The 14643-nt window shown below is 43.6% G+C and overlaps 1 protein-coding gene across 2 annotated transcripts in view; it reads left to right on the top strand.

Moving 5' to 3' along the window:
- PLOD2 (procollagen-lysine,2-oxoglutarate 5-dioxygenase 2) overlaps positions 1 to 14643 on the top strand; it is a 357685-nt gene that overhangs the window by 318643 nt on the left and 24399 nt on the right. For both annotated transcript variants that reach the window (XM_085634099.1, XM_085634100.1), the window contains one exon: positions 12861 to 12926. In XM_085634099.1, coding sequence (XP_085490225.1) covers positions 12861 to 12926 — 66 coding nt within the window. The remainder of the gene's footprint in view (positions 1 to 12860; positions 12927 to 14643) is intronic.

Here is a 14643-nt window from a genome sequence, read left to right as displayed (position 1 = left end):
TTGTCATTATTGCCCTATCTATAAACGAATCGATAGTTTCTCTTCATTTTTGGACCACCTTTATTGTCTATTTCTGTTCAAATATAGAAAGTGTTGCTTCACTTTCATTTCTTCATGTCAGACACCTAAAGCGAGGTGTCCATGGTGCAAAATACTTTTTTCAGTTGTTGAGACACTTAAAACGGCTTTAAAAACACAGTTAACGATCTTGCATCACTATTTATCTGTGGGTCTCAGAGGCCTTTGTTTTGTCGAGGAAGAGCTAGCTTTTTTTCATAGTAACTACTAGTAACGTGCTGAGATTAAATACTGCTATGCCCTTGATCCACATATGCTGAATATTTGTATTGCCACCCAAAACCCAGAATTAGTTGTTAACCTTTATAGTTCTAGATAGGGAGAGGAGCTGGCCTAACGGCTGGGCGGTCGACCTCGAATCTGGGGAACTGTGTTCGAGTCTCGGCAATGACGCTGAACATCTTGTGATTCTGGGCAAATCACTTAATCTCCCTGTGCCTAACAAAAATGAATGTGTTCTCATGCAACCCAACTGGTGCTATGTAAAGTGCTCTGATACTCAATACCTTCGGGGCAAGTTTGCGCTATATAAAACTCTATCAAAGAAATTTAAAAATAAATAAATAAAAAACAGTCAAGCAATGCAGCAGTCAACTTGACCATGTTTAGTTGCGGATTTTCTGCGTACTTTCATTGTGTTTACCTATTTAACATACATCTTAAAAGAAGCAGACATGGGTGAAGTAGCATAGTAAATGCAATAGCTGCTAAATGTGCAGCATCGCATAAGCTCACTCTATACTGCCAAAGGGCTTGAGAACTCTTTGCGGTCAAGTTTGTCAACAGCATTGGTGTTGTTTTAAGCTCAACTGTAACCAAATCTTGAGCAAAACATTTTTGAACAAATATTTAGGAAACCGTTATGAAATGTAAACTAAGTTAGTTTTTAGGTACTTGATGGACTATTAACATATATATTAAATATTAATAAGTGACAGGTATGCATTTCTGTTTTGAGGTATATCTCCATTTTTAGAAGTTGCATTGACTTTATCTGTAGGTATGTGTGGTTTATATATATATATATATATTTATATTTACAAAAGTTATCCCGATAATGTCAAACTTCACAAGAAGTGGGCATGTACTCCAAATGATGCGGTGCAATTTAAAAAAAACCTTATAGAATATTAGTTGAACTGTCCATGACGCGTTTCGGCCACAACAAAATGGCCTTGATCACATAATCACACTACAGCATATCCGGTTTCTTAAAGCAAACACAATCACATGACATACAAACATGCACTTAATGATAACCACTGACAACAGACTATAAACTGACTGGTAGATCATATCACAAGCAATATAATGCACCCACAAAAATACCAATTATAATTTGAATGCAGTCAAAAAAACACTTTATAACACCTAGACAAAGTCTGGACAAAAATAGGACATCCCGTCACGTTGATTATCACAAGTAGGTCAAATATTGATCGATCAATCGGTATTCTGCAAAGTTACATAAAAACTCAGCGTAATTCTGCGAAGTTCTGTCCACCCCTAAAGATGCGCTTTTGGTTTCTTTCGGTAGAATCTGTGCAGCCGAGTCAGACACATTCGATATGGGCCCATAAGGGCTCTTCCTATTTGGCTGTGCTTCTCTGGCACGCCTCTTCTCTGGCCCTTTGATGGCGCAGGGCCAGAGCTGACTGCCCTCTTTTAAAAGCGGTGATGGAGGGGAACCTGGGTGGCAGCCATAGCTGGCACCAGGTCTTGGAAGCTCTCCCAGCTGTAAGTGCAGCTCTGCACCTTATAACAGACCCTCTGTGCCCTCGGCTACAGACACACATGGGTCAGAAGAAGTAAGGGGCATATGTATCAACCGAATTTTTAATCGCAAACGCTGCGATTCGCAAAAAACAGCGTTTGCGATTAAAAATTCGCAAAACGGGATGTATGAGGCAAATTCTCATCGCAAATTTAAGGAATCGCTAATTTAGCGATTTCTTAATTTTGCGTAAGCATTTAAGAAATCACAAATTGCGATTTCTTAAATGATATGTAACACGCACCAAAGCATTGCGAATTATCCTTAAGAAATCGCAAATTACCACCAACTTCTAGTTTGTGGTAATTTGCGATTTCTGTTAAAAATGCATATTTTGGAATTTTACAAAGCGCCACGTGGCCCACATACATGCCCTTAGGGCATGTATGTGCGCCATATGCACACACATGCTCATTTCAGGGGTGCATCAGGGTGTCATCATGACACCCTTGCACCTTTGAAATTATTCTCAAATTGCGATTAGCAAATTGTGAATCGCAATTTGAGAATTACTTCCCATTCATTCCTATGGGTCTCCTGGCCCATAGAAATGAATGGGAAGGTATTCCTTAATTGCGATTTCGCAATTTGCTAATCGCAATTAAGGAATTTTAAGAAATCGCAAAAGATTTGCGATTTTTTAAATACATCCCGTTTTGCAATTCTCAAATAGCGATTCTTTAAAAATCGCTATTTGAGAATCGCAAATGGAGATGTTGATACATATGCCCCTAAATCTCCAGTCTACTCACTATTCTGTGTGTGTCCCACTCTTGCACTTTATTTATGTTTCTTTCTGGTCTGCTAACTACCTCTAACTAGGACAGGAATTAAATCCCTGGCCTTGCTTCCGGTGCACATCTGCATCAGCTGGGACTGCATCATTTATTTATATCACATGGAGATTGCTGGTTCAATTGCGCTGTCAGGGCAGAGCATGAGGGCGCTAATGTGTCTCAATGCTCATGAAGGCCTGATGGAAGTAAGTGTGACAGCAGCGGGACCCCTCTCAAGATCTCTAACCTGGAGTGTGCAGTCAACAGTGACAGACACTAAGTGCCCAGCATACAGATGTGCCCTGGTTGCTGCCAATACTGCTGAAGGCAATGAAAAAATACACAGGTGCATGAAGCACTTTAGTTACAGACCTAAGTTGAGATAAAGTTGAGATAAAGCAGCTGGTGCATGACACAGTATGTCACCTATATGGTTTATTTGGCGTGTGACTAAAATTACGTGGGAAAGCGCCACACAGGTGCATGAAGCACTTTAGTTACAGACCTAAGTTGAGATAAAGTTGAGATAAAGCAGCTGGTGCATGACACAGTATGTCACCTATATGGTTTATTTGGCGTGTGACTAAAATTACGTGGGAAAGCGCCAGACTTATAGGAGTTTGCAACACCTGACATGATTTGCAAATAGGTTACATTGGCCTGTAACCAGACGCGGGAGCATCTGATGCTCAAGACTGGTGGTGACTTCCAAAGTGATAGCAACAAAATCTAGGCCAAGTTTGAAATAGGCCTCGTTGTACAAAATTAAATATCCCATTTATGCGCCACTTTTATCCATCCTCATTCGTTTTCTGGGTCAGTTTGTAAGGGTAACAGACCCGTTTGCGCTCCTGCTCTGAGCAGTGAGCACACATAGCTACAACAAGCATTTGCAATGCAATAGGTCTCGCGTTTATAAGAGTTTGAGCTATTGGCCTTGTAAAATTACAATGCCTTTTATTTATGTTTTGGTTTTAAAACAAATAAAAGGCATTGTCATTTACAATGTCAGTAGCATAAACTCTCATAAAAGCAGTGTGTGGAGTGCAGCAGTGTGCCGCGTGCAGCAGTGTGCGGCATGCAGCAGTGTGCGGCGTGCAGCAGTGTGCGGCGTGCGGCAGTGTGCGGCGTGCAGCAGTGTGAGGCATGCAGCACTGTGACATGCAGCGGCGTGCAGCAGAGGGTGAGGAGAGACACGTGTGGAGGGTGAGGAGAGATGTGTGGAGGGTGAGGAGAGACACGTGTGGAGGGTGAGGCGAGACACGTGTGGAGGGTGAGGAGAGACACGTGGAGGGTGAGGAGAGACACGTGGAGTGTGAGGAGAGACACGTGGAGTGTGAGGAGAGACACGTGGAGGGTGAGGAGAGACACGTGGAGGGTGAGGAGAGACGTGGAGGGTGAGGAAAGACGTGGAGGGTGAGGAGAGACGTGGAGGGTGAGGAGCGACCCGGAGGGTGAGGAGAGAGACGTGTGGAGGGTGAGTAGAGACGTGTGGAGGGTGAGGAGAGACATGTGGAGGGTGAGGAGAGACGTGTGGAGGGTGAGGAGAGACACGTGGAGGGTGAGCAGAGACACGTGTGGAGGGTGAGCAGAGACACATGTGGAGGGTGAGCAGAGACACGTGTGGAGGGTGAGCAGAGACACGTGTGGAGGGTGAGGAGAGACACGTGTGGAGGGTGAGGAGAGACACGTGTGGAGGGTGAGGAGAGACACGTGGAGGGTGAGGAGACACGTGTGGAGGGTGAGGAGAGACGTGTGGAGGGTGAGGAGAGACACATGGAGGGTGAGGAGAGACCAATGTGGAGAGTGAGGAGAGACCGTGGTGGAGGGTAAGGAGAGACCGAGGTGGAGGGTAAGGAGAGACCGAGGTGGAGGGTAAGGAGAGACTGAGATGAAAGGGATTCAGAAGTGGAGGAGAGAGAGAGGGGTGGAGGATGAGGAGAGACAGTGGTGGACTGGGGGGGAGGGGAGGATATCACTTTTACTTCCTCTCCTAGTGTAAGGTAACGCCCCCACCCCACAGGCCCTGCCGGGACAGAGAGCAGATCACTGTTCGCATCAGCCGTCACCCGAGACCGCTCCGTACTTGTATGTAAATAGAGGTTCACTATCTGTTGATAATGGGATTCACTTGGGGGGCTGACTTACCTCATCCACCCCCAGGGCCAACACTGAGAAGGCATCAGAGACCTGGTGCTGCCTATGCTGCAGTACTGCGAGAGAGAGGGATGGGGGGGCGGGCAGAGGAAGAGGAGTGGGGTTAGAGAAGGGACAGGTGGGGAGAGAAAGAGGAGAGAAGGGACAGAGACAGAAAAGGAGCAAAAAAAGAATTAGAGAGAGTAAAGAGGAGAGTTGGGGAAAATGAAAACATTACGAGAGAACATGTAGCAAAGAGGTGGAGAGAGAAGATGGGAGAGAGTAAGGACGCAGCCAATAGATAGGGCAGATACAAAAAGAATCGAAACAATACAAAAGTATTTTCCAAACTTGTAAATAACCACGGGCCAAACAACTGATCTGCAATGAAGCATCCGAATCCGGTATATCATGACGTTAACCATGTTATAAAAAATAAATAAAATAAAAAAAACACCCAAAAACACGTATACACCATGTTGACCCTTTTCCATGCAATGTATTCTAAAACGCCATTCTCATTCATACATTCACAGCAAACCTGTTCACAAGAGTGACCGAAAATGTGGTATTAGTGTTAAATTTTTGTTTACATCCATACCCGCTCACTTATGCAATTAAAGGATTCATGACCACACGGTTAAACAAAATGTACTGATTGGCCTTGCCGTGAAGGAGAAACACGTGTTGACACACACTCCCGATCTGTGAAACGTTCACCCCACTTTCTCGAAATTGAAACCAGTGCATGTGTCCGACGAACTTCCTGCCGCTTATCTGAATGCACCAGTGGCAGAAGATAGTCCCCATCTTGCAACAACACAATGAAAGGGAGGCATGTCTGTCTCTCCCCACCGCCACATGTCTCTGAGTCTTACTGTCTCATGCGAGATCTCCCTCTAGGAGACAGCTGACACCAACTCTTCCCCTGAGACAGTATGGGAGATGCGTGTGTGTGCATAGTGTGTGTGTCTATATGTATATATCTGTGTGTATGCATGTGTGTGTGTTTGTATGTGTATATGTTTGTGTATGCATGTGTGTGTTGGTGTGCAAGTATGGGTGTGTCATTGTGTTCATTTGTTTCATGGATGTGTACACATGTTTGTGTGTATACCTATGTCTGTGTATGCATGTTTGTGTGTATGTATATGTGTTTGAGTATGTTGGTGTGCGTGCTTGTTTATATGTGTATGTGGGGTTGGTGTGTTGGTGTGCATGTATATGCATATGTTTATGCATGTCTGTGTGTGTTTGTATATGTTCATATGTGTGTGTAAATGCATGTGTGTGTTTGTCATTTTTCTATCACATACTAAAACATAAATGCTTCAGACTTTCACAGCAGTGCGGTGAGCTCAAATGATGCATCTTTCGTGCAATTCTGAAGTGTAATGAAAACAAAGATGTTGATACAATCAATAGAAATGAAGGCATACTTATTTCCTAAACCCAATTTCCATACATTATAGATTGTGACCTCTTTATCAGTAAAAAAACGGTGTGACTGCGCAAATGTAGTGGCCAGTTCAATAGAAGATGTGTCCTCTGTAATGACGTGGCGCTGCCATGCTTTAGTGAGATATCTGTGAGAGTGTTCTCGAAGGAGCGCCAGCACCTACTTACTACCCCCTGACCACTGTACCGCTAAACACAAGGGCCGCACGTGTTCACTGTGTGACGCCTGGAATGTTCACAATCTTTACGGCTTCAGTGATGTAACGCCGATGGCAGCCCCCACCCCCCACTCTGACATTGTTCCAGCACCCCTGGGAGGCACAGACGTAGATCAGCATGTGGCAGTGCCGCCTTCTGCAGAGGTGCTGGTGCCACCTCGCTGCCCAGAGGCCGAATGCTTCTTACTGCCAGGGACCCTCGCACGAACGACTAGCCCTGGGGTCATGACTCATGTGCAATGTACGATCCATCCATGACCCATAGACCCATGAGGACAAGCCCAGCCCCACAAATGTTTACCTGCGCAGGATGAGCCGTTGAATCATGAATAACACAAGAGCTGTGATAGCACAGTGCAAGCAGAGTTCAAAAAGGCACAGCCCAGCAATGCCATGGGAAATGAAATGACAGCAAGTAACACATTTATTGTTCATCTCTTGCCTCGCGCCTCTTTAGCTGTACAGTTTGATGCTTACCTGTGGGTGTTACTGAGCACAGCGCTGTCCAGTCCCATTGCAGAATGTGTGTGCCAGCTGACGCCTGGTACTGTTGTCTGAAGCAGCGGGTGTGCCAGATGCCGAGCTCGAGTGTGATGGGAAGTGGGAGCGAAAGATGCTTCCTACCTGTACTTCACCTGCTCCTTCCCTGTGGGCCGGATTCACAAAACAGTGTCACCACCAAAGGGAAATTAGGAGGGCGCAAAGTGTCTCCCTGAAAAGGAGAGCTTTCAGGTAAGAGAAGCGGGGTTCGTGGTGGATACCTGCACCCCTCAGCGCGCACAGCTGTGAAAACTCCACCGGGTGGGTTGTTTTTTCCGCAGCCGTAAATGTAATGTGTGGGTGGGAGGATAGGAGTCCCCTGGAGATCTGAGGGGTGACCCCTGAAAATCTATGGCACCCATTCAAAATGCAAGTGTGTGCGTATTCACAGACCATCTTAATGGCTTTTCCTTCCGTAAATGCACACTTCAGTTACGAAAAACATTGGTGTAAGAATGAGAGAAAATATTTTATACATACGACTTATTTTTATGCGGCTTCAGGAGAGAGAATTCTCCCCGCGCAAAATTGTTAACCAGGTGGAAAAATATCAAACCGTGAAAAATAACTCCTGCACTGACCGTGTGGGTTCTTGACACGGTACACAAGCTGCAGGGGTACGATTCGGGGCCTGGAAAATGATCTTCCTACATTTCTAACGCACCCCTCGGAATTTGAGCATTCTTAAAAAACAGATCTAGACAAATCGTAGGTGTAAGACTGTGATGTGTAAGTCTGCTCCACTTTATTTGTTGTTAACCGGGTTATCATTAACAGCAAGTGCACTTCTAGGATAAAGCTGAGAATTGTCACTTTGAAAAGTGAAAAGGTTAGCAGCAAGTTAATGAAAAAATAAAAGCCAGTGGCATTTTTGGTAATTTCAGTCGTCTGTTTTCATACTTCTAAAAGCGCCCTCATCCATCCTTATGAAGCGACTCATAATTAGAGAGTAGAAATGGCTGCAAACAAGAAAACAGTCTCTTGTTTAGAATGAGCTTACTTTCGATGGAAGAGTGAAGTTATTCTGTAGCTCTGCCATTTATGTCCTGGTGACTTGCCGAGAAATGCTCCAAGATAAGGAAAACAAGCTTTGGAAACGCGCCCGCGAAAGTGAAAGTGATCGTGATTACGATCGCTACAGAGGAAAGACACATGGCGCTGCGCGCGTGCACGTTCACGTGCACTGTAGCTTTAGGCCACGGCAGCACTTTTAAAAAGCCCAGATATAAAATGTCTCTTCGAGCCTTTGGCTCACGAGACCTAAAAACGGAGTACTCACGAGAAAGTAGCAGCAGTGCTTGTGAAACGTCGCTTGCAGTGTTAAGGCTGATTTCAGCTTCGCTGCAGGAAGGCTATCGGGGTGCGGGTTCAGAACAAGCCCAGCATCTTCGGACTTGCTTCATTCTATTGAACCTACTCTCTGTCAAGACATGGGGACGTAGCATGAGCAGCAGCTAAGGACTGTTCGAGGGTTCCTTGAAGCCTTCCACAGCCAATGAACAATTTGACAAGCATTCTTCCAACCTACTGTGTTTTGCGAGCTTTAACAGCCAATCAAATAACTAACAAGAGCGCCTCCAGCCACTCCAGGACATGGTAAGATCTGTCCACTTGATTGGAATGGAATCACTTGGAGGCTGGAGACAGAGACTGCCTCATTGCTGTAACACAGTACAGCACAAAGGAAGGTTAGTGTGTGGGGTTCGGCAGTAACTAGTAGCAGTGCTGGTTATTTTTATTCTGCTGGCAGAGCACAGTTAATTCCGCTTCACAAAAGAAACGCTGAATTGCTTAATTCCTCCAATTCTAAGGGCGGGATTACAAATTCCACCCCCTCATAGTTACTACCCCATTTGAGGCGTCGTCATTACGACTCCCAATTAGGAGATTACACTTTTTCATGCCTGTAGCTATTTGCAATTTGGAATGGCTCACAAATCCCATTATGTGAGTAAGAAAGCCTTGTCTGCAAAATATGTTTCATAAATAGCACAGAACTCTTTTGCAGTCACAAACCGTGTAATTTTGTGAATCGTAAGGTTTGCGTATCTAAATGTGTTAAGTACATCAGGGCCACTTTCGTTGTGAGTCTTTTCAATGGGAGAACGTTTCTCACATAGAGGAGTGAAGGCTTGAATACCGCACTAGTCCACATCTTTATGCAGATATGCCATTTTTTAAAGTAATAGTCCAGAGGACAGCATACACCAAAATAAGGGACACATAGCAGACATAAACAATTATTAAGCATCGGTACCGTTTCCATAGTTGGCTGTTTTTTTCTGCAAAAATGCGCAACCTTTTGTTTCATTAGTGCTTTCTGTTTTTTGTTAAATACTATGGGGCTGATTTAGATCATGGCGGACGGGTTACTCCTTCACAACGGTGATGGATATCCCATCGGCTAAAATATAAATCCCATAGGCACCTTTGTGATGGAGTAACCCATCCACCAAGATCTAAATCAAACCCATAGTCAATGTTTGGAGATCATTATTTTACTCAGTCCATCTATGTTTTAATTGTCTTGCTTGCTTAAATTAAGCAATGAGCACATTTCTGAATTGTGTAATATTTATTGCATCCCCCTCCTTGTTTTCACCAAAAAGAGATCGGCAGGTAATACTAGGCAAAACTGAACAGTAGTGAAAGCTGGGTAAAAAGGGGAAATATGCACATTTGTTTACCATAAATGCCAATTCAGGCAAACCTGAGCTAAGAGATAGTTTCAGCATCCAGTAAGTACCTTACCTATTGGTTTCTGTATTTACTGAGTGTGGTAAATACCCCGTCCTATTCTGTCCTACTGGTATTAGAGTCTTGGAGTTGTTGTGATTAGTGTCATAGGATTCTGTTCCATGGGTCATGTTTCTGCTAATGGGGAAATCACATTAATCATTGAGTTTTACATATAAATTGCTAGATATGTAGAAAGTTTGAATATGGATATAGGATAATCTGTCCTACTGTACCCTAGCATTGAAACTCAGGAGTGTAATTATTACTTAAAATATATAAGGAGGCATGCTTTATGGGAAATGCCAAAGAGCAAATACATGTGTATTCAGTGGTGTAATGCATAATGATGGGTCCATCCTGTGGAATGTGGTGAGGGGCCCTGATTCCATATCTCACTGATATTCACAGGGCCGGCTTTAGCACTGGTGGCAACCTGTGCGACAATGTTTGTTGTCGCCCCCCCAATGACCACCGCTGCCACAGATTCCCTCACTACCACCATTTATTAGTGCCCCTCAAGTCTCCATAACCAGTCTCTCAGATTCATTTAGTTTTATAGCGCCACTCATGACAGTGTGAGGTGTCAGAGCATTTTACATCATTCACACATTTAACAGAGACAATCACATGTGTAAATCAGTGTATAGGAAATGTTACATAACACAGAGGATTACAAGATGTAGGAGTCACATGTCATCCATACTGGTAGGCAGTGTAGTTAAAGAAAAGCACAAATTCAGAACTTAAAACATAGCACTAATTGTTAGTGGTTTCCTTTAATAATAGTAATTAATTTCTACCCAATAACCCATTTTTGCAAGATTAGGTTAAGGAAAGACCAGGCAAAAAACCATGTAGGTCTAATATACACCTTGCAGTTTGCATGCAGCTCTTTGATGACAGTTAATAGCTCCTTGTTCTATGTTAGGATTTTAACTTATAAACTGCAAGTAACAAAAAGATCTCTCTGACAAACCCATTGACCTATTAACTTTAAATGCACTTTGTGATCCGCATGCCACACATTCATAGCAGCAGGCATATTAACCCTCTGAGCTACCTTACAGGGTGTCAAACTTCCACTAGACAAAACTCCGTCTCTCTCCAGGAAGAACGCAGCACCAGGTGGTTTTTAAGCCATATTATATTTTCAAACAGGGCACCCTCAACCTAAGTCAACGCCCGGTGCGGTGGCACCGATCGCGCCGCCCTAGAGCCTGGATTTCCATTTGAGAGGCAGTTTTAGCATTTTGGGCACAATGAATCTGCTAATGGTTTTTCCCACCTTTGAAAATGTGTCTAATGGATGGTTTATGTAATTCCCATTTGTGTGAGACACCTGTCTGTATGCGTAAGATGTCTCCTAGAACATTTTGTTGTCCTAGATAAGGCTATTCCACAAAGTGAATATTGTAGTGAAGATTGTATTGCATGGCCAACCCCAGATTTCCTGTGCATCTCTCTGAGATTATTGTGCCCTCATTGTTCACGAGAAAACCTCAGACACACTTTGACTGACATCGTGTGATCAAGGAAATTAATAGGTTTTCACTTGGAAGTAGGGTTGGGGCTTCTTGGGTTTTGTCCCTTCCCTCTTTTTCTAGCACAAATTGATCACTGAAACTGTGCTTGTTGTACTTGCTGCAGTGAAGGGAAAGCAACATTCTGTCTGTCTGGAAATTGCTAGTGACCTTGAAAGCTTTCAGTGCCATATCAGTGTTGTTATCTTTTTTTCATTTGGTTCAACGTTTCATGAACTGATTTGCCAAATACATGTTTTGACATGAGCCAGAACCTCAGCAAAGCACTTTTCCTGATGACTCCGCTTGTGCTTAGCTGTTAGCCAGCCCTGTCTAGAAAATCCAAAGTTGATTTTAAACATGATGAAGAGATGGTTTGGACCAATTGCGCCAATGCAGATCCTCTTCTGCTACACTCTTCTGGAAGATATTTCATTAATAATTCTGCCTCTTTCCATTTTTGGTATCCATAACGGCTTTAGGGAGCAGTAGAATTTGCAATTCTCATAGCGTATCTGCTGCTCTTTCAATTTTCATATCAAATGCCTCTAACCTTTTACGTCATAGCTGGCGGAACTAGTTGATTTTCTCACAGTGGAGACAATAAAGAATCTGACACTGCATGAGAACTAACATACATTGGATCTCTTGAGCTGTGTTATAATTACACGCCCTGGTGAAATGTTCTTGGAAGTAGTTATAAAATGGACTCTTCTATTGGAAAGGTCCAAGCATCAATAAAAGAAAGCAAGACTATTATTTTTCACCTTTCAATTGAACCCCATATTTTTATGCTGCCCTCTATATAACTGAAGCTGTAATATCTAAATTAATCTCAGACATTGTTAATTACTGAGGCCATGTTCCAGTTAATCATTATTTTGCACACCATGTTACCTCAGTTGGGACCCGGCCATATTCAAATCAGTCTTGACCCTGTTCCAATGGAAACAGACCAGTCAAAACTGCCAGTCCAGGTCCTCCATGAACCATGTCACATGCAACATAGGACAGGTTTTGCCCTAATTTGGGTTCACCAGCCAGGAATAATTAGTTCCAGTGACACAGAGTGCACAGGATCCATGTCTGTGCATACCCATCCCACTTAGGATGATTGTCTGAAGTATACAAAAAGTGAAGGATGGAATGCTTGAATTGATCTCAGTCACTGGTACAAATCCCAGTCTATTGTTATTTTGCACAACATGCCTCCTCAGTTAGGGCCTATCCATATGCAGTCTTAATGCTGCTCCAATGGGAACAGTTCAGCCTGAACTGCCAGGCCAGGTCCTCTCTGAATCATAACACAAGCAACCAAGGACAGATTTCACCATACTTATGGCTCATCAGCCTGAGATAGCTTGGTTCCAGTGACAGAGTGCGCACAGGACCCACGCCTGGGCCTACCCATCTCACTAAGTTTTAAATACTTCCATGCATTATTGAGAAGAAACTTCATATTGACTTTTTCTGATGCATTTTACTATACAATTATATTATGCATGTCATGTTTTCAGTGTACACATGCAGTTTTGTTGAAGAGTTGCCCCACGAGTGTTTTTCAAATAAATGGAAAAATAAAGACATTGTTTATTTTAACAGAACTTCGTTTCTTTTTTAGGACTGGAAAGAAAAATATATTAACCCAAACTATTCAAAGATCTTCACAGACAATATTGTAGAGCAGGTAAGTAAATAACTTCATGTTCTGTATCCTAAAATGACAACTTAATTGTTTGATAATTTACAAGAATCGCATAGATGCATTATACTGAAAACAGGTAAGAACTACTTGGCTCACGTTCTCTCCCAATTTCCATACACTCTGTGTATCTTGTATTTATTGTGACTTATGTCAGAGCTCCGGCTTCAAAGCCATTTCAGAGTGCGGCATATGCAATGTTACACTATGGCTTTTCATGTAATGTTCACCAACAAGTGATCTATTGGTGCTTAGACAGAAAAAACATGCTGCATTGATGAAATTATAATGTGATTAAACTTACAAAGTGGGTTCTTAAAGTACTTCTAAAAGTTCAGTAATCATTCTCAAAGGCAGCATCAAAAGGACAGCATACAAAGCCTTAACAGAAATTACAACAACAGTCTGCCATTTGACTCTGGAGTTCTTGGCCTTTAGGACAGCAGTCTGGCAGTGATGTGCTGAAAGAAGAGTGGATGGAAGTTGAGGTTCATTTGGAGGAAGGGAAGGCCTCTCTCGTGGTTGCCTGATGCACTTTATACAGGGGCTTGTTGGTAGTAATTTTGTGACCAGGCAATCAGTAATGAGAGCATATTGCACAGACCATATGATGCCCATGATAAACAAGGATGTTCCTCATTGTGCATACCAACAAAATCCAAGGACCTCATGGTTTCAGAATGAACAGTTTTCACCCAGTGTCCCAGCGTAGTGAAGACAGACTTTTTTCTTGTACATGCAGTGAAGAGGATATTGCCTGTATTGTGAGTTTCTCAGTGGCTCCGGGTGGTTATGGTACTTCTCCCCCTGAAGAATGGAGTAAACCAACATTGCTTATTTATGCTTACAGTAGAATTGTACATATGAATTAAAAGGCTCAAAAAAAGCTTCAGCTTGGACACTGCTCTTTATCAAATACTGGGCAGCATGTAAATTGGCAGGTAGAGGAGACCAGGAGTTCAGACATTAAGGGCCTAATTACGATGTCAGGCACACCGTGGTGGTCTGGAACAGCCCGACCATAGGTCGGTGGTTCCGAACTCACAATTTGAGCGATCAGATATATCCATTTTGCTATGGCAGCTTGAGCGGCAGGTGGAAAAGGTCCCCAGCACAAGCTGCCGTAGCAAAATGGATGTTTGGAACCTTTCCTGCACCATGTGGCAGGCACCTCACGGCGCTAGCAAATCCCATATTAACCTGTTCTTAACCCCCTGGTTGCTTGGCACAAGGCAGTCAGGCTCAACTTAGAAGCTATGGGTAAAGCACTTGTGCAACACTTCAAGTAGTAAAACAGTGACAATACCACAAAAAAGTCCCACACCAGGTTAGAACAATAGAGCTTACTTTAATGAATAAAACAAGGCCAAAAGGCGTAACACGCCAACTGTGAATATCCCTATGTGCTGGACCGGTACAAAGTCACAAGTTCAGGCCAACCTCAATCGAGCACAGGCTGGCTACAGGGACTCAGCTAGTCATGCTGAACAGAGTACCTTAATCCTAGATAGTGGAGCATTGTGTGGATCGGCATTGGAGATGCGTCACGCAGCTGAGGCGATGTGTCTGTTCCGAGATGCGGCGAGGTTGCAGCACGATGTCCTGTTGCGGCGACGGTGAGGATCCCATCAATGGGGCTTGTGATGCCAAGTCCGGTGTTGGGGATGCAGCCTGCAGTCAGGAGATGCGTCGGTTCTGAAGT

Source organism: Triturus cristatus, chromosome 11, assembly GCF_964204655.1.
Source record: "Triturus cristatus chromosome 11, aTriCri1.1, whole genome shotgun sequence".
Lineage (NCBI taxonomy): Eukaryota > Metazoa > Chordata > Amphibia > Caudata > Salamandridae > Triturus > Triturus cristatus.
This window is presented reverse-complemented; position numbering and strand designations above follow the sequence as displayed.